At 35.8% G+C, this 27,713-nt stretch overlaps 1 protein-coding gene across 1 annotated transcript in view; it reads left to right on the top strand.

The window, feature by feature from the left end:
• BRIP1 (BRCA1 interacting DNA helicase 1) overlaps positions 1-21,972 on the top strand; it is a 111,962-nt gene extending 89,990 nt beyond the window's left edge. The window contains exons 16-19 of the mRNA XM_070393325.1: positions 5,080-5,192; positions 15,803-15,885; positions 18,951-19,184; positions 21,082-21,972. Of these exons, the coding sequence (XP_070249426.1) occupies positions 5,080-5,192; positions 15,803-15,885; positions 18,951-19,184; positions 21,082-21,923 (1,272 nt within the window). The 3' untranslated portion in view covers positions 21,924-21,972. The remainder of the gene's footprint in view (positions 1-5,079; positions 5,193-15,802; positions 15,886-18,950; positions 19,185-21,081) is intronic.
• The last annotated feature ends 5,741 nt before the right edge of the window (positions 21,973-27,713 follow it).

The following is a 27,713-nucleotide window of genomic DNA, read 5'->3' as shown; positions in this document are numbered from 1 at the left end:
TTCCATTCCTTTTGCCTTTCCAGGTAAGGCCCTCATCACTCTTGCACCAAATTCATAGTGTGTTCTCATTCCTCAACTCCTCTTCTATATACTGTAATCAAATTTCATATTTTAGCACTTATTTACTTGATGATCATTTGCCCTCATATTTTTTCCTGATCTTTGTAAGCTCTTATTAGGAGGCAAAAAATATTTTTAACTCATCCTTGTATTTCTAGTTCCTTTCACAGATCTTGCATACAGTCAAAATTGTAAATATTGGACTGAATTGAGTGTTTCTTAAGCTACCAAAAAATTTCTTCCTCGCATTATATCAATTTTTCTACTTTAAATGTTATTTTTAATGTTTCTAAAGAATTCTTTTTTATTTAGGTTCCTTTGTTAAGCTTTATTGAGGCATAGTTAACTCTGTGGCTGGCATTCTCGAGAGCTGATTAAAATATGTCCTTTTTTTCATTCAGTTAGTGTATAAAAAATTGAAACCATAATACATAATTTCCTTTCACTCAGAACTTGTACTTTTTACAGGTGAACTTTTTACAGGAAAAAGCTTATTAACTTATATATTTGAATAGGTCAGTCTGAATTATGTATACTATACCTTCTGACCTTGTAGAAAAGTAGTTTACTCTTGGGGCTATGTAATTTTAAAGATTTTTCTGAAGACCAGATGAAAGCTGGGTTTTTAGTACCCTTTGGTATGACATTGCTTTTACTAGGAATGTATTTTTTATGCCCTGTAATTAATTCTGAGTCTCTTTGAAAAGGGATATGATTATAATATCAAATTCAATGACTAGATAGCAGAATTTATTATGATTTCTTTTCCAGCAAAGAAGTAGTTTAGTTTAACACAGTCTCTGTGTGTTACTCCCAAGATAGAAAATGAATGTAAATTCAGTCACTTGGAAAAGTGAGAGATTGTTGATATCCTTTAATAAGTGGAGCCATCGAGGCAATAAATAATGGATCAAATGCATTAGTATTGTTTCAACTCTCAATTTTAAATTTGATTAGGTCATTGCTGACTGGTTTTATATGCTTTGATTCTTTTACACCAGTGTCTTTGTTGTGTATGAAGTTATTTTGCTCTTATTGATGTTTCATTGCTTCTATTGATCTGTCTTAAGATTTACTAGCTAATTCTGCCTTTTCCAATCTGTTATTAAGCCCATCCAATGAATTTTTATTTATTATTGTATTTTTAAGGTGTAGAATTTTCATTTGATTCTTTTTTATAATTTCCACTTTTCTCTTGAGATCCCCCAAGTTCATTCATTAAGTCACATGTTTTAAAATTATTTGAATATAACACATACTTTAAAGTCTTTGTTAATTCCAACAGCTGGGCCCTTTCTAGATTCGTTTCTATCGACTACCTTTTTTCCCCCTGATTATGGGCCACATTTTTCTAATAATTTTTATTTTATGTTGGACATTATAATTGGTACATTATAGTGATTATGGATTCTATTCTCTGAAGAATATTGATTTTTGTGGGTTTTGTTGTTGTTGTTGTTGTTTTGTTTTGTTTTTGTGGGGAGGTCAGTTAGTAGTCAGTCATCCTAAACTTATATGGGCATGGTTTAACAATTTGTTAGGAGAGATATGGGAAAACTCAAAGTACACATCCTTAAACTCTTGTCTCCCTGTGGTTCTCGTCAGGGTTTAGTTTAAGTCTTTTGGCAGGCTGGTTTATAATTGACATTGCTCTAAATTATGGTCCGTATTCCTAACATAATACCTGGCCATGTATATATGTCTGTGTGTGTATATGTTTTTTTAAAAAAATTAATAAATATATATATGCAAAATTTTCATGTCAAAACATATACATCTTTTTTTGTGTGCTTTTTAAAAAATGTTTTTTGGTTTTTTTTTACAGAGAGGAAGGGGGAGAGATAGTTAGAAACATCGGTGAGAGAGAAACATTGATCAGCTGCCTCCTGCACACCTCCTACTGGGGATGTGCCCGCAACCAAGGTACATGCCCTTGACCAGAATCGAACCTGAGACCCTTCAGTCCGCAGGCCGACGCTCTATCCACTGAGCCAAACTGGTTACAGCTATACATCTGTTTTTTAATAATCCAATATTTATCTCAGAGTAAATGTAATATGTTAAATTGATCCATTTGGTGGACATTTATGTTGTTTTCTATTTTTCTTCAGTTCAAACAAAGATGCAATGAATATCCTTGTACACATTATCTATCTTTTCTTGTGGGAAAATATAAGCACATTTGGTAAATATTTGTCAGTATTGTATAAATAAAAACAATGGGATTGTTAAATTTACATTTCTTACTAGTAAAGTTAAGCATATTTTCATGTGGGTTACCAGCCATTTATCATTCATTTTTGATGACTTGCTTTCTCATAGACATTACTCACTTTTCTCTGTGGTAAGTAGCTCAAATTTTGTTATTGGTCATGTGTATGAGCTAATTGTATATTTGATGACAGCACCTTTCTCCAGTTTTTAATTTGCCTTTCAGTGTTACTTGTGGTGGTTTGGGACCATGAAAGATTTAAAAAAAAATTTTTTTATTGATTTCAGAGAGGAAGGGTCGGTGGGGGAAGAGAGAGAGAGAGAGAGAGAGAGAACCTTTAATGATGGCAGAGAATCATTGATTCTCCTGCACACCCCTACTGGGGATCAAGCCTGCAACCTGGCATATGCCCTTGATTAGAATTGAACCCAGGACCTTTCAGCCCGCAGGTCTACACTCTATCCACTGAGCCAAACTGGCTCTGGCGGAAAGATTTTTAATCAGGAGTTGAGAGATCCAGCTTTTCATATACCTGTTGGCTATTCATATGTTTTCAAATTTTGGATATAAACCTCTTATCAGACATATGATTTGTAAATATTTTCTCATGTTCTGTAGGTTGTGTCTTTTCATATTGTTGACTAGTGTACCAGTGCACAGATTTGTGAACATTGAAAAGAAATTAATTAGAAGAAATATTTTAATATCACTATTTGTGTCTTGCTAGTGAAAAGAAAATAGGATTCTACTGAGTCTCCTATCTACATACTCTAGGACTTCTGTGAGGATCAAATGGGATGAGGCACAAGAAAACACTTCACAAACATTTGGTTGAACTGTAAAATGTTTGCACCTGGCTATAAAGCAAGTTGGGTTCCTGGGCTGAAGAAACTCCAAGGAGGCTAGTTGCTAGGGAGAGGAAGCCGGGTGTTGCTATGTGACATCATTACCTGGCGTCCACAGCCACTGTTTCTGGGCTGGGCTGTGGGCTGCATTTTGCGCCATGGGGTCTTGGCAGCATTGGCTGCAATTTGGTGGAGTGTCACTCCGGGGTGGTGGCAGGGCCTGTGTCCCACTTGGGGGAAGCCGAGTGTTGGTTTGTTGGCGCCAGGTCCATGGTGTCGTTTATTTTTAAATGGCCAGTGCGCATCATGGCAGCTCCTTCGTTGAGCGCCTGCCCCCTGAAGGTCAGTGAGTGTCATAGCTACTGGTCGGACAGACAGACATTTAGCCTTTTATACATATAGATTGTTTGTTTTATTGTGCAGAAGTGTTTTAGTTTGATATAGTTCCACTTGTTTGCTTTTGCTTTTGTTGCCTGTGCTTTTGGGTGTCATATCCAAAAAACCATTGTCAAGACCAAAGTCAAGGAACTTTTCCCATTTTCTTCTAGGTCTTTTATTTAAGTCTTTAATTCATTTTGAGTTGATTTTTATGTATAGTGTAAGATAAGGATTCAGTTTTAATCTTTTGCATGTGCATGTCCATTTTCAATTACCATTTCCTGAAGATACTATCAATTCTTAATTGCATTGATTTTTTAAAATTGTGTTTTCTAGTCTATGTTTCATTTATTTCTGCTCTCATCTTGTTTCCTTCTGCTAACTTTGAGATTAGTTTGTCTTCTTTTATTAGTTTCTTAAGGTCTAAAGTTAGGGTGGGTTTTTTTAAGATTTTTTTTTTTTAATATAGGTGTTTATTGCTTTAAACTTCTTGTTTAGAACTACTTTTGCTGTATTCCATTGTTTTGGTTTCCATTTTCATTTTTACCAAGATATTGATTTTCTTTTGATTTCTTCTTTAACCCATTGGTTATTCAGGTGTGTTAATTTCCACGTGTTTGTGAATATTCCAATTTTCCTTGTGTTATTGATTTCTAATTTCATGCTCTTGTGGTTGAAAAGGATACTTGATATGATTTCAGTCTTTCAGTTGGCAGGCTGACGCTCTATCCACTGAACCAAACTGGTTAGGACAGTCTTAAAGATCTTAAGACTGACTTTGTGACCCAACATATATTGTCCTGGAAAATATTCCATGTGCACTTGAGAAGAATGTGTATTCTGCTCCTGTAGATTTAAGCCAAATTGTAGCAATAACCCTTTAAATGTGAGTGGTCTAAACATTCTAATTAAAAAGCAGAGATTATCAGACTAGATAAACATAAAAGAATGAACTGATGAATGAATTCCAAAATCATTATGCTAAATGAAAAAGACAGGCACAATTACATACTCTATGACATTTACATGGAATTCTAGAAAAGACATAACAGCAGATCATTGGTTAATAGGGTCAGTAGTGAAGGAGATTAACTGAAAAAGGGATAGGAGGGAAGTTTTGGGGTGCTGAAAATATTCTACGTTCTGATTATGATTATATGACTATACATTTATCAAAACTTGTCTCCATGTACATTGGAAGTTTGTGAATTTTATTGTATGTGCATTATTTCTCAATGCAATTGATATCACATGGAATTTATTATGTACATGTAGGAACTTGGGGAATGTAAGGATGAATAGATGACTTGAGTGGTGAACACACAATGTAATAAACAGATGATGTATTATAGAATTGTACACCTGAAATCTATATAAATTTTATTAACCAATGTAACCCCAATAAACTCAATTTAAAAAGTAAAATTTTTTTAAAATGTCTTAAATGAATTGAAACAAATTTAGCACTGAAAAACAAAATCTCTCTACCCTACTAAAATGATGTTTGAAATGTTAGAAGTTAATATGATTTTTTAAATGAGCTTTAATTACCTACTATTTTTTAATATATTTTTAAATTATTAGGTTGAACTAAAGCGCCAATATAATGACCAGCATTCAAAATTGAGAGGTCTTTTACCTGGTCGTCAGTGGTATGAAATTCAAGCATACAGGGCCTTAAATCAGGCCCTCGGTAGGTAAGTGGAGTGAAATTTAATGTAATGTTACTGTAACATTATCTGTGAGCAGGGCTCTATATAGAGTTAGTCTTACTACTTTACTCCTTTTAAGAAATTTGGTAGAATTTTATTTCACTGGAACCCTAGTTACTTGTACATTTTCAGTGATAGATGTTACAAGTGAAAGTTGCAAAGAATCAGTGGAATAAATGAAACTCAAAACAAAACTCACTTTGCTAAAGTTTAAAGAAGATTTTTGGTTGTTCAAACAATGAATGACACACCTTTGTAGAAGCTTACTAGCAAATAATAAAGTTTTTGTCTTAATGACCATCAGACTCAGATGATGATTTTTTTAAAAAAATATTTTTTTATTGATTTCAGAGAGGAAGGGAGAGGAGAGAAAGAGACAGAAACATCAATGATGAGAGAGAATCGTTGACCGGCTGCTTCTTTCATGCCCCACAATGGGGATCGAGTCCACAACCCAGGCATGTGCCCTGAGTAGGAATCGAACTGTGACCTCCTAGTTCATAGGTTGACGCTCAGCCACTGAGCCACACTGGCCACACTCAGATGATGATTTTATGTGTAAAAAAGCAAACCATTTAAGAAGAGTTAAACTAAACCATGCTTGTGATACCTAAGAATTAACACAAACTGACAATAAAATTTAATTATAATACTCTTTTTTCTAAGGATTCTGGTTCATTAAGATTTGTACTTTGTAGAATTAGTTTTTAAATCACCATTTTATTTATTTATTTTTTTTATTTTTTTAATTTTTTTAATTAAATTTTTATTGTTCAGATTACATTTGTTCCTCCCCCCCCCCCCCCATAACTCCCCTCCTTCCAGTTCCCGCCCCACCCTCCGCCCTCACTCCCCACCCACTGTCCTCATCCATAGGTGCACGATTTTTGTCCAGTCTCTTCCCGAATCTCCCATTCCCCTTACCCCCCCAAGAATAGTCAGTCCATTCCCTTTCTATGTCCCTGATTCATTATAATCACCAGTTCATTCTGTACATCAGATTATTTATTCACTTGATTCTTAGATTCACTTGTTGATAGATGCATGTTTGTTGTTCACAATTTGTATCTTTACCTTTTTCTTCTTCCTCTTCTTAAAGGATACCTTTCAGTATTTCGTATAATACTGGTTTAGTGGTGATGAACTCCTTTAGCTTTTCCTTGTCTGTGAAGCTCTTTATCTGACCTTCAGTTCTGAATGATAGCTTTGCTGGATAAAGTAATCTTGGTTGTAGGTTCTTGGTATTCAGCACTTTGAATATTTCTTGCCATTCCCTTCTGGCCTGCAAAGTTTCTGTTGAGAAATCAGCTGACAGTCGTATGGGTATTCCCTTGTAGGTAATTGAGTCTCTTTCTCTTGCTGCTTTTAAGATTCTCTCTTTGTCTTTTGCTCTTGGCATTTTAATGATGATGTGTCTTGGTGTGGTCCTCTTTGGATTCCTTTTGTTTGGGGTTCTCTGCGCTTCTTGGACCTGTAAGTCCATTTCTTTCACCAGGTGGGGGAAGTTTTCTGCCATTATTTCTTGAAATAGGTTTTCAATATCTTGCTGTCTTTCATCTTCTGGCACCCCTATTATTCTGATGTTGGTACGCTTGAAACTGTCCCAGAGGCTCCTTACACTATCTTCACACTTTCGGATTCTTTTTTCATTTTGCTTTTCCAGTTGGGTGTTTTTTGTCAAATCTTTGGTTTGATTCTTGTGCTCCTCTGGTCTGCTATTGGGTATAATATTCTTTATTTCAGTCCGTGTATGCTTACTTTCTAATTTCTTTATCGTAGCATCGAGGGTCTCATTAGTTTTCGTGAGGCTCTGCACAAGTTTATAGCAAGCCCTCAAAATTGCGATTCTTAGCTCCATATCCTCCATTTCTGTCATGTTTTTTTGTCTCCGCATCTTTTATGCTTTCTTGGTGCACCCCCTTGTGGTCTTTGTGCGCAGTCTTGTTCTAGCCAAGCCTTAATTGTTGTAGTTAACACTAGAGGGATTTGACCACCAGGCCGACTGGCTGTAGGAATCAGCTGTGGGAAAACTTCAGTCCTCTGGGGAGGTGCTAGTCCAGCCTTTGCCTGAGGCGATCGTCAAATGGCTCTGCACAGGGCCTGGGCGGGGCGGGCTCAACAGGGCGGGGGGAGGGAGCAGCTATGGCTGCTCTCAGTCCGTCTCCAGGGGCTCTGCCTCTCTGTCCCCACAACCGCTGCAAACCTCGGAGGGACCGTAGCCAGACAGTCCCGCTTCTCCCGTTTGAGTCTGGGTCCCTAGAGACTCGCCCGGATCTGTAGCCCAGAGTCTGAGACTCACTCCTGATTGAAAACGACAACCGCGCCCTCAGCCACCAGCCCGCTTTGCGCGCGCACCGCTGCACCACCGTACCTTTAAATTTTCCACACTGCGCCTCCTCTGGGCCTCGTAATGCTGTTGTTTTTCCTTCTAGTTGAAGAGTCTCTCCTCAGCCAGCCTTCCTGTGGTTCTGGGTGATGTCCGTTCCGTCTTTTAGTTGTATTTTTAAAGTGGTTGTTCGAGGCAGCAAACTCCGGTGTTTACCTATGCCGCCATCTTGGTTTCTCTCCCTAAATCACCATTTTATATTGTAATTTCATATTGTAAGGCAGCAACATTTAATTAATACACTTTTTACTTCTCCAACTGAAATTATTTATTCTATAAGAAACCTTAGTATTTTATACATTATTTCTGTTGTAGTATATATCTCATTGTATTTTTTTTTAAAATATATTTCTTTATTGATTTCAGAGAGGAAGGGAGAGGGAGAGAGAGATAGAAACACCAATGATGAGAGAGAATCATCGATCAGCTGCCTCTTGCACACCCCCTACTGGGGATCGAGCCTGCAACCCAGGCATGTGCCCTTGGCCGGAATCGAACCTGGGACCCTTCAGTCCGCAGGCTGAGCCAAGCCGGCCAGGGCTATATCTCATTGTATTATATTAACTTGTTATTTCTCTGTTTCCTTCCCTAAGCATGTATTATACATTTTTGTATTTTCAGCAACCATATCTCAGCTTGGGACATAGATGGTTAATTAACACATTTCGTACCGCTCAGGAGTTTTCTCGTGTTTCACACGCCACCTGTTAAGGACCGCTCATGAGTGTTCTCGTTTTTCACGCCCATGGAAAAAGGAGCAAATCTAGATACTTTTGTAAATTTTGTTTGGTCCCTCTTCATAGAGGAAAATGTTTTACGCAGTACCATATGTTAAAAAAGTACTAGGAACTTTAATTGTTTAATTGTTTTTGTAAATAAAAATGTTATAATTATTGAAAAACAACACCTAAAGTGCATTATGATGATTTAAATAACATGCAGTTTGCCCAAAAACGTGCAGTCCCTGGCGTATGTCTTAGAGATTTCTTTTTTTTTTTTTTATTTTTTATTTTTTTTATTTTTTTTTTAATTAAATCTTTATTGTTCAGATTATTACATTTGTTCCTCTTTTTTCCCCCCATAACTCCCCTCCTTCCAGCTCCCACCCCACCCTCCACCCTCACTCCCCACCCACTGTGTTCATCCATAGGTGCATGATTTTTGTCCAGTCACTTCCCGCATCTCCCACACCCCTTTTTCCCCCAAGAATAGTCAGTCTATTCCCTTTCTATGTCCCTGATTCTATTATAATCACCAGTTCATTCTGTACATCAGGTTATTTATTCACTTGATTCTTAGATTCATTTGTTGATAGATGCATGTTTGTTGTTCATAATTTGTATCTTTACCTTTTTCTTCTTCTTCCTCTTCTTAAAGGATACCTTTCAGCATTTCATATAATACTGGTTTGGCGGTGATGAACTCCTTTAGCTTTTCCTTATCTGTGAAGCTCTTTATCTGACCTTCAATTCTGAATGATAGCTTTGCTGGATAAAGTAATCTTGGTTGTAGGTTCTTGGTATTCAGCACTTTGAATATTTCTTGCCATTCCCTTCTGGCCTGCAAAGTTTCTGTTGAGAAATCAGCTGACAGTCGTATGGGTATTCCCTTGTAGGTAATTGAGCCTCTTTCTCTTGCTGCTTTTAAGATTTTCTCTTTGTCTTTTGCTCTTGGCATTTTAATGATGATGTGTCTTGGTGTGGTCCTCTTTGGATTCCTTTTGTTTGGGGTTCTCTGCGCTTCTTGGACCTGTAAGTCCATTTCTTTCTCCAGGTGGGGGAAGTTTTCTGCCATTATTTCTTGAAATAGGTTTTCAATATCTTGCTGTCTCTCATCTTCTGGCACTCCAATGACTCTGATATTAGACCGCTTAAAGCTGTCCCAGAGGCTCCTTACACTATCTTCACACTTTTGGATTCTTTTTTCATTTTGCTTTTCCAATTGGGTGTTTTTTTGTCGAATCTTTGGTTTGATTATTGTACTCCTCTGGTCTGCTATTGGGTATAATATTCTTTATTTCAGTCCGTGTATGCTTACTTTCTAATTTCTTTATCGTAGCATCGAGGGTCTCATTAGTTTTCGTGAGGCTCTGCACAAATTTATGGCAAGCCCTCAAAATTGCGATTCTTAGCTCCATATCCTCCATTTCTGTCATTTTTTTTGTCTCCGCATCTTTTATGCTTTCTTGGTGCACCCCCTTGTGGTCTCTGTGCGCAGTCTTGTTCTAGCCAAGCCTTAATTGTTGTAGTTAACACTAGAGGGATTTGACCCCCAGGCCGACTGGCTATAGGAATCAGCTGTATGGAAAACGTCTGCCTTCTGGGGAGGCGCTAATCCAGCCTTTGCCTGAGGCGATCGGCAAATGGCTGTGCGAAGGCTTTGGGCGGGGCGGGCTCAACAGGGCGGGCGGAGGGAGCAGTTATGGCCACGCTCAGTCCCGTTCCCAGAGGCTCTGCTTCTCAGAACCCCGGCAGCCGCTGCAAACCTCGGAGAGAAAGCTGCCCTCAGGTTCCAACTGATGCCGGATAATCCCGCTTCTCCCGTTTGAGTCTGGGTCCCTAGAGACTCGCCCGGATCTGGAGCCCAGAGTCTGAGACTCACTCCCGACAGAAAACGACAACCGCGCCCTCAGCCACCAGCCCGCTTTCGCGCGCACCTCGGTACCTTTGTATTTTCCACACTGCACCGCCTCTGAGCCTCGATTTGCTGTTCTCTTTCCTTCTAGTTGTAGAGTCTCTCTTCAGCCAGCCTTCCTGTGGTTCTGGGTGATGTCCGTTCAGTCTTTTAGTTGTATTTTTGAAATGGTTGTTTGCGGCAGCGGTCTCCGGTGTTTACCTACGCCGCCATCTTGGTCGACTCCCCTGTCTTAGAGATTTCTATGCGGTACACAATGTGTTAATAGATGGTTTGTTGAATTAGTGGAAAATGCCAGGTTCAGTGCTTTTTTTCATTATACCATATTGGTCAGAGAGCTAGAGCCTCAAAACCTACTTTTCTAAAATTGAATAAAAAGGATGTATTTGTAATATGTGTGTGTGTGTGTGTGTGTGTGTGTGTGTGTGTGTGTGTATATATCCTATCTAATAAAAGACAAAAAGGGTAATTGACCCTACCTTCACTATGCTTCCCATTGGCTAATCAGGGTGATATGCAAATTTACCGCCAACAAAGATGGCGGCCGGCAGCCACACAGCTGAAGCGAGCAGGAGGCTTGCTTGCTCCAGTGATGGAGGAAGCCAAGGTTTCCTGCCTGCCGCGGCCTGGCTCTGAGCTCCGAAAGCAACAAAGTTTCAATTATAGAAGTTAAACAAACCCCAGATACCTGATTTCAGCAGGCCGAGCAGGAGCTGTCTCTCAGCTCCAGTGACGGCAACAAAGTTTCAATTATAGAAGGTAAATAAATCCCAGAATTAAAAAAAAAGAAAAAAAGGAGAGGCTGGGAGCTTCAGTCGCCGGCCAGCCTGAAAATGGCCCTCAGCCCTTCACCCAGACTGGCCAGGCACCCCAGTGGAGACCCCCTCCCTAAAGGGGGTGTGGCCAGCCTGAAAACAGCCATCAGCCCCTCATCCAGGCTGGCCAGGCACCCCAGTGGGGGACCCCCACCCTGAAGGGGGTGTGACCAGCTGCAAACAGCCATCAGCCCCTCATCCAGGCTGGCCAGGCACCCAACCGGGACCCCCATCCTGATCCGGGACACCCTTCAGGGCAAACCAGCCAGCCCCCACCCGTGCACCAGGCCTCTATCCTATATAGTAAAAGGGTAATATGCAAACTGACCCTAACAGCAGAAAGACTGGGAATGACTGGTCACTATGACACACACTGACCACCAAGGGGCAGATGCTCAATGCAGGAGCTGCTCTCTGGTGGTCAGTGTGCTCCCACATGAGGGAGCTCTGCTCAGCCACAAGGCAGGCTGATGGCTGCCAGTACAGGGATGGTGGTGGGAGCCTCTCCTGCCTCTTGAGCAGCGCTAAGGATGTCTGACTGCAGCTTAGGTCTGCTCCCCGCTGGCAAGTGGACATCCCCCGAGGGCTGCCGGGCTGCCAGAGGGATGTCTGATTGCCAGCTTAGGCCCAATCCCCCCGGGGAGCAGGCCTAAGCCAGCAGGTTGTCATCCCCTGAGGGGTCACAGGCTGGGCTGAGGGACCCCCTCCCCCGAGTGCACAAATTTTTGTGCACCGGGCCTCTAGTATATATATAAAGGCCTAAGCGGCTGGCCAACCAGCTTACTGGCCAGTAGCTGTGATGCGCACTGACCACCAGGGGGCAGATGCTCAACGCAGGAGCAGAAACCTCAGGCATGGAAACATGGAACAGACTGATGAATCTCAGAGGAAAGAGGGGAGGGGGGAAGGGCGAGAAGAGATTAACCAAAGATCTTATATGCATACTAGAGGCCTAGTGCATGGATTTGTACACTGGTAGGGTCCCTCGGCCTGGCCTGTGGGAATCAGGCCGAAACCAGCTCTCTGACATCCCCCAAGGGGTCCCGGATTGCGAGAGGGCACAGGCCAGGCCGAGGGACCCCACCGGTGCACGAATCTGTGCACTGGGCCTCTAGTATTGATATATAATACTGTAGTTATAGTATTTTATTAATTAAAAAATGGGTAACAACTGTCATTGATTTTAAGGGCAACAGTATCAATAAGTAACAACTTATAGAAACATGTCCATTTAAAAACCAAGTAAATATTTTACATCATTTGATCTACTCATAATGTGTATTGATTGACATAAAAGGTGCTTATACTTAGGCACTGTCCTTACAAGGGATATGTTTAGAGGGTCTAAAGTAAACAGAAACAAATTGTGTTTAAAAAGTGTTATCTTTTTTTAAGGCCACATGAGTATTTGAAGTAATATAAGTCCTTGAAATGTAATAACAGCTTTCAGGAATGTACCATATGGTTTTGTGACCAGAGTATAACTGCACTATGAGTTTCCTAACAGGTCTGCTTTACTAAAAGTACCTTTGTCTCAAGTGGGCGTAATTCATTTGAGCAAGGCAGTATGAAAACAATGGGAAAATGAAAAGGTGAAACCTGTTTTTCTGAACTGTTTTGTTAACTTAAATGCCTTTCTTTCATAGGGCACTTTAAATATAAACTGTAGTGGAACCAAAACAGAGTGCCAGCCTGACTTTCTGATGATTTTTGACACTGTCCTTTAATGTTGGCAATATCCATCTTCCCATTCTGCCCAAGTCTCTGTGGAAAAATCAAACATTTATATTAATTTTCACCCTTTCTCAAAATCCCATGATAGTAAAGGAATAAAAATGCCAAACCTACAAAATTAAAAAGGAACGGCAGAGGGGGGACAATGACAGACGAAATGTCAGCAAATTCTGAACACTGGAAAACAGATGAATGATTGAATAACTTAACAGGCAAGAGAAAACTGAAATTTAAATCCATAGTCATGAAAGCTAAGAAGATCCTCCAGATTCAGTCATGGAAAAGCTTAGGACTTGGGGGCATTCTAAAGTTTCAGTTAAAGTAAGGTTAAACACAAGAGGATTGGTTGCAAGTTATTATAAAAAATAGTTTGATAGCTTCCTCCCCCATTCAGGTTTACTTTCTAGAGCAGTGGTTCTCAACCTTCTGGCCCTTTAAATACAGTTCCTCATGTTGTGACCCAACCATAAAATTATTTTCGTTGCTACTTCATAACTGTAATGTTGCTATTGTTATGAATCATAATGTAAATATCTGATATGCAGGATGGTCTTAGGCGACCCCTGTGAAAGGGTCATTCGACCGCCAAAGGGGTCTCGACCCACAGGTTGAGAACCACTGCTCTAGAGAGATTAAACTAGAGTCTATATATTCTTCAACTCCTAGTACAGCTAAGGATGTATTAACAGTGGGGATTAAGAAAAGTCTACCTACTGAATGCCAACTCCATCTCCTTTTTCTTGTCAGTTCTGAGTAAGCTGACAATCTTATATCTACAGATCAGGAAAGTACAGTATTTCTTTTCCAGGAAACTGACCACTCCATGAGTAAGGGTCTATAGATAGTGACAAAGTGGCCCCCCTCCTACCAGATTACCTTACTGAAGCGGTTCTCAACCTGTGGGTCGAGACCCCTTTGGCGGTCGAACGACCCTTTCACAGGGGTCGCCTAAGACCATCCTGCATATCAGATATTTACATTACGATTCATAACAGTAGCAACATTACAGTTATGAAGTAGCAACGAAAATAATTTTATGGTTGGGTCACAACATGAGGAACTGTATTTAAAGGGCCAAAAGGTTGAGAACCACTGCCTTACTGCAAAGCCTCTTAGCCTATAAGCCCCGCCCATAATTAGAGCTGCCAAGAATTAGTGCCTCACCCTCAATAAGTCCCAAGAGTCTTTAGATATTCAAAGAATATCTGTATCATGAGATATAGAAACCAAAACAATAGCAAAATAATACCAACAAAACAGGGTGGAAGAACTCATAGAAAACAGAAACAGTGCAATAGAACAGGGGTTAGCACACTTTTTACATAAAGGGACAGATAGTATATATTTTAGGCTTTTCATGCCATATGTGTTTTGCATACAAATTCTTGTTTTTTCTTTAACCCTTTAAAAATGTAAATACCACTTCTACCTTGCAGACTGCACAAAAACAAGATATGGGCCAGATTTTCCCTGTGGTTCATAGTTTGCTAAACTCTGGATAGAAGAAAGCTTTTTAAAAAATAAGTATCAGTAATATTTATAGAAAGGTAAGCTAAGTGCCTTCAAAAAGGAAGAACAGAAAATAAGAAAAAGCTCCTAGACATTAACATGATAGCAATAAATTTTAAGTGAAGAATTGGGCTTAGAAGATAAAATAGAAATTTTCCAGATCAAAAAGACAAAGGGGAAATAGAAAAGAACTTTTAAAAAAAAAGGTCAGTATGTAAGAACCAACTTCTGATATCCATATTAAGAGACTAGAGAAAATAAGGGAAAGGAACATAGCAAAGAAATAATTTTCAGAAAAATGCTCAGAATTAGAGGGCATAATTTTCTGATTGAAAGGACTCAATTAACTTATTTTTAATTAAACTGATTATTTCTTTATCCTAGTCAATTATACTTTTCAACTCCAAAATTTCCAATGGGTTCTTTCTTTAAAAGTGTGCAATTCCACTCCTAGCTATATATCTAAGATAATTAAAATTTTGTATTCATACCAAAACTTGTACACAAATGTTAGAGCACTATTGTTTATAATCGTCTGAAGATGGAAACAACCTAAATGCCCATTGACAAAATGTGGTATATCCATACAGTGGAATATTATTCAGCCATAAAAAGGATCGAAGTACCAATGTGCAATACAAGTAACCTTGAAAACATCATGCTAAGTGAAAGAAGCCAGATACAAAATGCTGAGTATTGTATGACTCCAGTTACAGGAAATGCCCCAAATAGGCAAATCTGTAAAGACAAAGTAGATTAGAGGTTGCTAGGGGTTAGGGAGAATAATTGGGATAACTGGGAGTGACTAATAATGGGCACTGGGATTTTTTTGGTGAAATAAGAATGTTGTATAATAGTGGTGTGGGTTTCACAACCTTATAAATATACTAAAAACCACTGAATTATATGTTTAATTTTAATATTTTTAGCAAATCAAATCCAACAATCTATAAAAAGAATAATGCATCATGACCATATGTGATTATCCTAGGAATGAAAGGCAGGCTCAATATTCAAAAATTTGCCAGTATAATCTACCACATTAACAGTCTAAAGAAGAAAAACTACATGAGCATATGAATTGGTGCATATAAAAGATTTTTGTAAAATTAAACATTCACTTATGATAAAAACTCATTAAACTAGAATAAAGGTCATCTACATAAAACTATCAATATAATGCACGAGGTGAAAAATAGTCTGTGTGGCTAAGAAAAGTTTTGGAAAATATATTTTTTTGCCTTTCAAAATAGAATGCATATAACATTTTGGGATGTTGAGTTATCAGTAGTCAGCAGAAGTATGCGATTTGGTTACAGAACTACTTTGGTACAATGTATTGAGTATAACCTTGTTCATAATAATTAGTTTGATTAAAGGAATATATGTGAGTTTGATTAAAGGAATATAAACCAATGACACGTAATTGATTTTTTCAGTCTTCTATCTTTTCCATTAGATATTTAGCTTTTATTTTCAAAGTTATATCTATTTTATTTTCTTCCTGTATTTTATAGATGTATTCGACACAAAAATGATTGGGGAGCTCTTATTTTAGTGGATGACCGCTTCAGGAGTAACCCAAGTCGATATATATCTGGTAAGATTCTCAGATTGGCTTAGAGCAGTGATGGCGAACCTTGTGAGCTCGGCGTGTCAGCATTTTGAAAAACCCTAACTTAACTCTGGTGCCGTGTCACATATAGAAATTTTTTGATATTTGCAACCATAGTAAAACAAAGATTTATATTTTTGATATTTATTTTATATATTTAAATGCCATTTAACAAAGAAAAATCAACCAAAAAAATGAGTTGTCATAGGTTTGCCATCACTGGCTTAGAGTAATGAATTAATAACAGTCTTTAATGACTTCTATGTTTAAAGATAAAGAATTGGATAGAGAATTTTTAAGTTAAATGTATTGGGGTGACATTGGTTAATTATATAGGTTTTAGGTGCACAATTCTATGCTATATCATCTGTATATTGCATTGTGAGAATTTGAATATTTAGATCAAACATGGAAAGTCAATATTGAAAGTAATTCTAGCCTTTTAGTGCTTATGTGTTTGCAAAACAATCTTTATAGAGGAGAATCTGGTTAGTTATCAACATAGTATTAATCAATTAGGATCCTTCAATTTCAGAGAATATGGGATTTGACTCAGTAACACTAATAATTTATTTAGCATTGTCAGGGGTAAAAGCTGTTCTACAGAAATGACTTTCTAAGAAATATTAAGCTTTTACATTTAAGCACATCTCCTTTTGTTGCTTAGGATTCTTTATTCTTTCATTCTGTGTTATGTTGAAGTTTGTTGTGTTTCTTGGTTTGCTTGTCTAGAAATGCTTCAGTTATTATAGGGTTTATGTTAGAGCTCATATTTTCTAAAAGGAAAAACACTATTGCATGCCCCACAATCGAATAGTCATTTCCCGCCCCCCCCCCATTCAAATGAACAAATATTATGTCCTATTCAGGTGGTCCCTGACTTTCATTGGTGTAACTTAGGATTTTTCTACTTTACAATGGTACAAAAGTTTTACACTTTGAATAGAAACCATGCTTTGAATTTTGAATTTTGAACTTTTCCTGGGATAGTGATATGTGGTAGGATACTCTCTGGTGATGCTGGGCATTATAAAATAGGTTTCATATTAGATGATTTTGACCAACTGTAAGCTAATGTAAGTGTTCTGAGCACATTTAAGGTAAACTAAGTTAACCTATGACATTCGGTAGGTTAGGTATTTTAAATGCACTTTTGACATACAATATTTTCAACTTACATTGGGTTTATTAAGATGTAACCCCATCATGAGTTGATGAACATCTGTAGTCTTTATTTTGCAGTAACACAATCCCTTTAGAGGCAATACGAGGAACCCATCAGTTATTGAAGAACTGTTGGAAATATTTGCATCTTTATTATTATCTTTAATGCTAGAAAGTTCATACTATACTATAATGAAAAGGTTCTAAATTTTAAATTTCTTTCAAATTAGCTTTCTATGAGTATGGGCTATACTTTTTCCATTTCAGAGCCTAATTACTATATTTGGTTTGATATCAAAACATATCCACCTTGGATGGATTAAAGCAGCAAATGTTGCCTTGTTAGTCTTGCTTTTGAATGTAAAGCAAGCAATTGTGCTTCGGTCAAGACATAACTAAAAGCAAAATGTTAAGTGCTTATGTTTAGTCAGCAGGTGGAGCTCATATTCTTTCAAATTTCAAAAGTAAACTGACATTTTACACTGAAAAGGCTTACTTTGATTACAAAATGATCAAAATGAAAGAGGTAACTATAGTGCTAAAATTTCTTCATATTATTAGGTGGTGTAATTACTTTCTCCTAGCAACCAAAAATAAAGAACTTTAAAGGAAATTCTTATTTAATTTTTAAAATTTTAAAATGTAGAACTTAATCTTTTATAGTTCAGATTTGTTGAGAGATTTTTTTTGAATTAAATATTTTTTATTTCTGTCTGGTTTTAATTTTTTTTTTCCTTGAGACTCAAAGTGTGAAATTTTTTCTTATCTGGGCAATAATAGCACAAAATACAAATTTCTTTTGATGACTGATATCCGTTTAAATTCAATTTTTAAATTCAATTTTCATACATATAGACTGATATAAAAACTCCATTAAAAAACAAATAAAGGAATGTATTTGAAATCAAAGATAGTAGTCACCATAGTGACTTTTTTTTTTTTATTTTAAAAATATGTTTTATTGATTTTTAGAGGGAGAGAGAGAGTAATCAAGCCTGCCACCTGGGCATGTACCCAGACTAGGAATTGAACTGGCAACCTTTGGTTGCCCAGGACAATACCCAACCAACTGAGACACACAAGCCATGGCCACAGTGACTTTTTAAATTACTCCGAAAGGTGATGATAATTTTAGTAACATTAGTAGAGAAAATTTATTTTTTTAAAGTTTGAATATCTGATTTTGAATTTCATTCTGAAGTGAGTCTCACTATACAGCCCCTTAGATTCAATTATGGTTCATTTTTATGTAGTTTTCATATGTCATAGATCAAATTTTTTCCCTTACAACTTGATTATTTGTATATTTTTAAAATAATGTAATATTTAGATAGGACATGCTTTACTCATAAAACAGTGTTATTCCTTTTGGCCCCCAGAGTAGTTTAAGGTATATTTGGAATTAGGGGGGAAAAAGGAACAAAGAAACCTGTAAGACTGAAATCTTGAATTTATTTTTGCAAAAGGAGTGAAATTTAGAAAGTAAGTATGCAAAATTGTGTTGTTTACAACTTCTAGTTTTCCTATAATGAAAAGACAGCCAATTTTTGTGGGGAATTGTGAAATTAAATTTGCTTTATTCTGAGTTATTCTAAAGTGACAAAAATTCCGCCCTTCCTCACTTTACTCACATTGCCTCTTTCCTCTCTCCAGTTGACAATCGTTGCATATAAGAGAAATGTTACTGATATATGAGCATATTGTACATATGACAGTAAAAAGGCAGGAAAAGTATTGAGAACCATTCTATGTACTCTAAATTCTAGATTACTTCCTTAGAAAAAGTATCCAAGTTTTTCTTAGTACATAATATCATCATAACCAAATATCATAAATAATATCATAAAATAACCAAAGTTTCTTCCCTGGGTGTACTTTTTCCTTAGGACTTTCTAAATGGGTACGACAGCAGATTCAGCACCATTCAACCTTTGAAAGTGCCCTGGAATCTTTGGCTGAATTTTCCAAAAAGCATCAAAAGTTCATTGATGTATCCAAAGAGGACAGAAAGTCCATACAGGACAGTCAGTCTACACTTGAAGTGGCTTGTTTGAAGGACAATACCTCACCTTACTTTTTAAAAGCAGCAAATCATCTATTACCAGAAAATCCTAGGGAAGGTAAAGCAAAAATGTGTGTTTAAGGACTAAAATGTTGTAAAATGAATAAAAGTTCATCTCTCCCAAGTGACATCACCGCCAGGAAGGACAAATGTATGAAAAGCTTTGTCCATTTTCATTTGATAGAAAAGTCTTCTGTTATATTTAGTCAAGTGATATTTTTGTGTTGTAGATTAATGTCCTTAAATACCTTGTTTTGTAATGTAAAGTATTATTATAAATTAGTGAAGTAGTAAAGTATATTGGAATGGGAACAAACTTTTGTCAGGAGAGCTGAGCACATTTTCTGATTTTCCATTAACAAACTTTGCTACTACTCCCGGTTGACATGACTCAGTGGTTGAGCGTTGACTTATGAACCAGGAGATCATGGTTTGATTCCCCAGTGTGGGGCCTGCAGGAGGCAGCCGATCAATGATTCTCATCATTGATGTTTCTATCTCTCTCTCTCCCTTTCCCTTCCTCTCTGAAATCAATAATAAAAATATATTTTAAAAAATAACAAAAACAACTTTGCTACTAACTAGCTTTGTGACCAGGAGCAAGTCACTTAACTTTTTTGAGTCTTAATAGAAAAAGGATTATCTGCATACCTATCCCTCAAAGTTGGATTGTAAAGATTTAATAACATAAATATTTACAGCATTGTAAAGTACTATGCAAATGCTAGGTGTTTTTCTAAAGGTTATATTGAAAATTGGTCTCACTTATAGGTCTTTTTCTTACATGAATTTCTTAGTTTAAGGAAATGAAGCCATGTATTCTAAATGATAAAAAAAAATTTCAAAATATATTAGAATATAATGGTCAGTATCAGGGATTGGCAAACATTGGCCTCTGGACCAAATTTGGCCTGCTATCTGTTTTTTTAAATATAGTTTAATGGAACACTGTCACATCCATTCATTTACATATTATATACAAAAGTGGAGTTGAGTAATTGTACTTATTATACTAGAACAGCACAATTGAGTAGTTGTGACAAATACAATAAGACCCACAAAACCAAAAATATTTGCTGTCCGGCCTGTGATAGAAAAAGTTTGCCAAACTGTGTATATATATATAATTGGTATTATTTCAGTTGTTTTAATGAATATATGATAGATTAATATATCAAATTTTAAATATTTTATAGTATATGCTTCTATCTATATACATAAAAGCCTAAGCGACCATTACAAATGGACGACTGGACTATTGGGCCGGTAGCTATGACTCGCACTGACCACCGGGGCAGATGCTCAACACAGGAGCTGCCCCCTGGTGGTCATTGTGCTCCCACAGCCAACCTCCCGTGGCCGGCCAACCTCCTGTGGTCCTTACCCTGGCCAGCTGGCCCCAATCGCTGGCCAGGCCTAGGGACCCCACCTGTGCACGAATTCATGCACTGGATCTATAGTATACAATAAATGTCATAGTGAATTCAAGGTAATTATATTGGTAATCAGGAAACCTAGGTTCTAATTCAGGTCTGAGTACTAACCAGTTTTATATCTTAGTCTGTGTAGTGTCAGTTTCCTTAAGGGAATTAGTCTAGGTCAGTAACTAGTTAGTGGATTAAAAAGTAAATTGTTACAGCCTGTTCCCTCCGTTATTCAGCCCTCTTCCTCTTTTTACTCCTTTTCTCATTCACTCCCGAGGTTCCTGGAGAGGGATTTGACAATATACCATACAGCATTATAACTTGGGTTAGGACTCACTGGAGACATAAGGTTCTTTTCAGAGTTAATATTTTGTGATTTACATTCTAAGATGGAAGTCCTGCTACTGGTTGTGGGCTTAGAATTTTGTCTCCTTTACAGTTATTGTAGTATTTCTAACAAAAATCATTTTGATAAAATAATTATTATGCTAGGAATAAAAAGTTAACATTTTTACATTTTTGTACTCATAGATGATCCAGAATTATTGGAAGAGTCTGGCCAGGCAATGGAAGCAGAAAACATTGGGATTTCCAGATCCACAAGCCCAACCTTCAGCAAACAAACAAATAGAGTTAGCTGGTCTAGTTCTAATTCTTTGGGACAGTGTTTTTCTAGTAAAATTCTGACTACAACACCTAAGTTTAGGTCATCAGAGGACTGTGCCTCTAATTCTTCCACTTTCAAAACAGAAAAGGATTGTGAAACTGTTTTGCCACTCACTGATAAATTTGAGTCCTCATCTCTCACATCATTTGAACCATGCCCTCAGTCAGAAACTGTTATTCCATCAATAAAGATTGAGGCTGCTCTTCTTAAAAAAGATCATTCCGAACAGCTACTCTGCTGTAAAGAAGCTCTGGATCCAGACCTTGAATTATCTCTAGTGAGTGAAGAAGATAAACTTTCTACTTCAAATAGAGCTTTTGAAACAGAAGCAGAAGATGAATCTATCTATTTTACACCTGAACTTTATGATACTGTAGATACAAATGAAGAAAAAAATGAACTAGTTGAAACTGATAGAGACAATAGATTGGCCAATAATTCAAATTGTATTTTAGCTGAAGATCTTTTTGAAACTAGGACTACAAAAGTAGTAGATTCAGTCAGGAAAATGAAAGTTGAGGATTGCCCAGACACAAAGTTAAATAGACTCATGCATATTGAAGAAAGTAAAGTTGATGATATTGGTAATAATATAAAAACAACTCATATAAATGAATTGGAACTGGGGAAAACTCATGAAATGGATATAAAGGACTTTAAACAGTCTCCTCCCCAAAATAAAGGTGTGTACCCTGGTATTAGATAATAATACTTAACTGTATTATTATACTTATATTAAGCTCTTATTATAAATGATAACTTACACATTAGCAAAGTATAATTTTTTAAAATTTGAGATACATTTTTTTACTTTAATTGCATTAGAGTTTTAAAAGTATAGTAAGTTCTGAAATATAAGTTTTACTATTCTTGAGTTTTGATAAAGAGATTCATTCAAAATATTTTCTTTCAACAGTCTTCCTTAGCTAAGTGCAATTCAAAATTAATCAGTCTAAAAGATAATAGTTGTCTAGGGCATTTTAAGTTTTACATAAACATTTATATATTGTACTTTTTTTCATCCATTTGTTTTCATCCAATATATAACAATTAACAGCAGTGTAAATCAGTAATGTTTTATTATAGATTTTACCTCAAATTAGTCTGACATTTCTTTTAGAAATCAAAGTTTTCTTAAAAATTTTATTCCTGCATTAAACTGTCTAATAATAATTAAGAATTAAGGAAGAAAACTGCATGCATTTTAAATTGACGTCTTGCATTTGTTTGTTTGATAAACTAAAATCAAGCATGTTTTAAGCAAATTTATGTAAAGTTATAAAATGCCAAATGAAGGACTCCGAATTTTCAATTCTGATTATCTAGCTTCATTATCATTGGGAGGAAAAGTGACATGTTTTAGCATAAAGGCTTTAATTTTGCAACTATTAAGATAAAAAACTTCATATGTAAATTTGATAAGTAAATGTAAACATGTAACTGTAGCTTAAAAATGTTCCCTTACAGCTCAGTAAGTCTTTCGGTAAGTTTTGACTAGGTTTTTGTGAATGGAGCAATACTTCTTATCAAAAGTGGTTATAAAAGAAGCTCTCCTCTGACATCATTCCAAAATTACATTCACTGATCTTTTTCTAAGAAATATCTATTATTTTATGGACATTTAGGCTTCTTGTGAGTGATTTGAATTGAAATTTTACGAGCTGTTGAAGTTGTGGAAGTGGTTTATTATTTTCAAGTCAGAATTCCCAGCAATCAAGTTTATTTTACATTTATGTGGATGATAAATTATTACATATGCATGAGTTTACTTTGATTTTGATGGTATTTAGATTGAATACAGCTTAACTGTTTTATAGCATTGGATGCCATAACTCTTAAGCTTAGTTCAAATTGATAATTTACCAGTTAAAGCATTCATCTAGAGATTGGGATGTACTATATCCCACCTAGTATCACATATTTTTTTAGTTGATCAATGAGTAATAAGTTACAAAGCATTAGATTAGAAGGTAATTTCTAAATTGTTTTCAAAGGATATAACCATTTCTCCTCTCTGATATATTTTTAAATTTGTCGGTAAGGGTAGTGGAGTAGTAGAAAGAATACCTGGTGGAGGAAGAAAAGAGATTTGGGCTCTATTCCTGCCTCTGCCACTAATTAGCTTAGTCATGTTGTCAATTACTGTGCCTTTTAGGGAATGTTTTAACTGTGAAATGCAGGATTTAGTATTATAAAATCATGTAAATCTCAGCTTTAAAAATCTATAAAGGAATATGTTATTTTACTCTGAATTACTTTTCAATTGCTTTTGTTCTAAAATGAGTAAAGTTACGCAAACCATTTTATAGAGTAGATGAAATGATACTAATCTACCTTTAAGGGACTAATTTTATGAATATGTACATAATAATCTGAGAAGCAAGATATTTATTGTAATAATTCTGTGCTTAAAACATTGCCTTTAGAAAAATTGGTAAACTACATGAGAAAAACCAAGCACATTATATTTTATTCATATCTTAGTGTTATTATCCAAGTTGATCTCAAATACCACCCCCTTTCCCTAATATTTATTCCTTCCAAACTGTCTAAAACTAAAAAATTCTCTTATTTGGAATGTATGTAGAGATGTGCCACAGCTTTTAGTAATTCCAAGAGGTGTTTCAAACATTTTGTATAATGTCAATTTTGAATCAGGTATATATCTATATTGTCAATTTTGAATCAGGTATATATCTATGTGTCCTTAGATTATAATTTTGACTGAGTGGATATTGCAAAAGTACTAACCTATACAATACAGTAGGTTGTAGAACAGTTTCATTAGTGATTACATGCTTTTTAAAGATGTTTTAGAGAGTTGAATACATTAAAATATATAAAAGCATTTAAAAGAGTACCTGGCAGATGGCAAACTATCAGTTATTAGTTAGTAAATCAATCATATCTGGAGTGCATCCTTACTTTATATGAAAGTTCCTAATGATGACGAAGATGATAGATAGATAGATAAATAAATAGATAAACCAACAATAAAGAATCGTATGTGATGGCCAGAGGGAAGAGGGGACAGGAGCTGGTGGAGGTGGGCAAAGGGGTGGGAGAATGGATATATCTGTAATACTGTCAATAATAAAAATAAAGTTAAAAAATAAAAAATAATAAAGATTTGTTATATGGTTAGAAGGAAAATTATTTGGTTTATTCTTTAGGACTTTTGAGATATTTAAGATAGAAATGCTTATCAGGTAATTTGCTTTACTCATTTGATGCATATTAGTAATGATCTAATACTGAATTTATTCAAGGGCTGAAAATTTATAGAACATACAGGCCACGAACCAGGAAAACTACCAGTTGGAGAAAGGGCTTTATTCATGGAAGAAAGGTACAATGTAAAGAGTAGATGGTACCTGTCTTGACTATTGAAATTTAGATGAATCATTTAAAACTTGTAATAGCTATGTTGGAAATTAATGACAACTCTTACTTTGCTACTACTATGCATTTAATTATCACATGGTTTTTAATTTAGCACTGTTCCAAAGTTCACACAAGGCTTTGTTTTTAGTCTTCCTTATGATCTTTAAGACATTAATTTTTTAAAAAGGCTTTCCTATATTATTTTTCTGCAGTATGACTATGTTATGTTATTTTCCTATGGTAAAACACATTCAAAATATTTCATTCTTTAGGATTGCTTATAAAATTTTACAAAATCAAAGTGCCTGATGTAAAATTACTTGAAAGACTGGTTATTGTACTTGTTTAATTTCAGTGATGTCATTTTTTGGGGTATATGATTACCTAACAATTACTTTTGCTTGTGCCCTTTTTAATATTTATTAATGAGCTAGACAAGATTTTACTTTATGAATTCTTGGTAGTTTTCAGTCTTTTGTAAATAGAAAGTTATTAATACTGAAAATTTTATTAACAAAAAGTAAACTTAAGACTGTATCAGACAATGAATGTCTAAGGAAGCTGAAACCATAACGTGAAGTATCTGCAGCTGTTAAACATACAATAGAGAACATCACTTCAGGGAATGGAAATTTAGACGGATGACCTAGGCTTATTAATTCTCTAGCCTTAAACGATTTTCATGCCTACCAAAAAAAAGAAAAAAGAATTTTGTTTCTTAAGCTTTCACTTGATAGAACGAACCATTAGCTGCCTGGCTTCCTGTACTCTACAATGGAGCCTTGTTATAATATCCAAGGGATCTGAGCCAGTGGATCACCTTATTGGTGAAACCTCCTAAGAATGAAGTGCTTTCAGTAACTAAACTCTTGGACTAGGTCCAAAACAGCCCATCTTATACCAAATTCCACTCTATAATGAACGAGCTTCAATGTATTAGAAAGAAAACAAAAGCTGTATGAAACTTACTATTCCCAGAAATTAACCTTTGAAAATCCAAGGATAAATACTGATTAAAAGGAATATTTATTAACAAGGCATAGTCATGTAGATATCTTACTATTCTTCATAATTGATTTGCATTTTTTTAAATCTTGGTCTTTTCTAAGCAGTTTCTATGATTTTGATGCTCATACTTTTCCCCAAAATTTCATCATTTCACATTAAATTATTTTACATCAGTATTTACAAAGCTCAATATTAAAATGTTTCATTTGGCCTCTTGCTATTATAAAATATGAGATTGTATAATTGGAGTATCATTTATGCAAACTAAGTTAGATGCCATCATTTATATATGATTCATAGTAGTTGAAAAGATTTAAGGATATTAAATACTGATAGTTATTATTTTATATCAAGTATTACCTAGGTATATTTTCTCTTTTATTTTCAAACTGCCTTATGGTATTCATACTGTAATATTAACCATTCTTTCAATCATTGATCTCTCTTATGTGTTGTAAAAGGACACGAGTAACCTGCCTTGCCAGTCAGGACTTTATTGTATTATTTGTGGAACTGAACTATTACCTAAAGCAGAAGGAGGTAGGAAATATAAAAAATTACTTTGTGTCATCCTTAGTATAGGTTCACCTAAATTTCAATAAAGTAGATTGGTGTATTAATATTTTCATATTTTAGTCTTTAAAGTTGATTGTTAATATACATGGACTTTATTATCATTAGACTTGGAAACGTTCCAGTTCCAGCTGCTGACTTACTTTGATCAAGCTACTTAACTTTTTGGAATTTGTTTTCTCATTTTAAAATGGAGATAAATAATTTCATAAGAAATAAATTAAACTTTATGAATACCAATGCAGTAGAGTACATTAAAGCTTTTTTAAACATCAGGCAAAGAGAAAGATAACAGAATTGGGGGTCAAAGGAATGAGTGTGAGCTTTGGCCCTACTATTTACAGAGTAGCCTTGGTCATAGTATTTTACTTTATTGAGCTTTGGCTTTATTTTCTAGTGGGGAAAGGTGAGCACTACCTACCTAAGAAAATTATTGTGAGGATTAAATGAGATGATATACAATATGTGAAAATGCTCTATACATTCTGAAGTACTGTGCAAATGTTAGTTGTTAGGAAACTAAAACAATAATCTATAGTAATTGTTATCTTAGCATTGCACCTTCAAATTTGGCTGCAAAACACTTAGAGCTTCTTTGGGGAAAAAGTTCTATGTAGTTATTCTTTTACTAGCAAGACTTAAGTATTGTGAAGACTTATTTTCTGGTTGTTTTTTTTTTTACATTTCATTTTAGTATCTTAAAATATATATACATTGAAAAAAAACCACACACACACAAAAAGTTACCAAAGGAACACTGAAATCCATTGAGAACAGTCTATGTAAAATCCATAGGGCAGATCAGGGATTTTTTTTTTGGAGGAGGGGGGTGTCTTTGCTGTTTACTCTTACACTCCCAACACTATATTAACTGACTATGACTAAATAAATTGAATAGAGCATTCTATAAATGTATTTACTTTGTCATGATACTTGGCTCTCGTAAATACCTTTTTCATTTGACCAGTTTCTAGACTGTAGTGACCTTTCTCTTTCCAAAAGGAAAGGAGAGACAGAAAGAGAGAAACATAGATGTGAGAGAAACACAATCTGTTTTGTCCTGTATGTGCCTTGACTGGGTGGGGATGGAACCTGCAACCTTTTGGTGTTTGGGTTGATTCGCCACCAACTGAGCCACACGGCCAGGGCAATTTTGTTTAAGTTTTTACGAAAAAACAAAACAAAAACCAAACTTAAAAATATATTCTTGAGGGAATTCAGGATATGCTGTTTTTTCCTGGTATTCCCATCTTCTGATCTCTTAGCCTCTCTACTCTGGATTCTTTACTTATAAAGGAAGCAAAGCAAAGCAAGAACATAGCAGATACATCTACGGTGCTTTAGAGTGTGCCATGTAGTGTATTATAGAGCTTTCAAAGTCAACAATACAGGTGGTATTCTTATTTTATAAATGAGGAAAAGGGAACGTTATAATGAGAGCTCAAGCAAGGTCATGGAACTCTTTCCACCATTTTGATGTATTTTTGTACTTTTACATTTATTTTAGTTTACCTTTGCCAGAATCTCTTTA

Source organism: Myotis yumanensis, unplaced genomic scaffold, assembly GCF_028538775.1.
Source record: "Myotis yumanensis isolate MYYU_CA2020_CCGP unplaced genomic scaffold, mMyoYum1.0.hap1 SCAF_16, whole genome shotgun sequence".
NCBI lineage: Eukaryota > Metazoa > Chordata > Mammalia > Chiroptera > Vespertilionidae > Myotis > Myotis yumanensis.
This window is presented reverse-complemented; position numbering and strand designations above follow the sequence as displayed.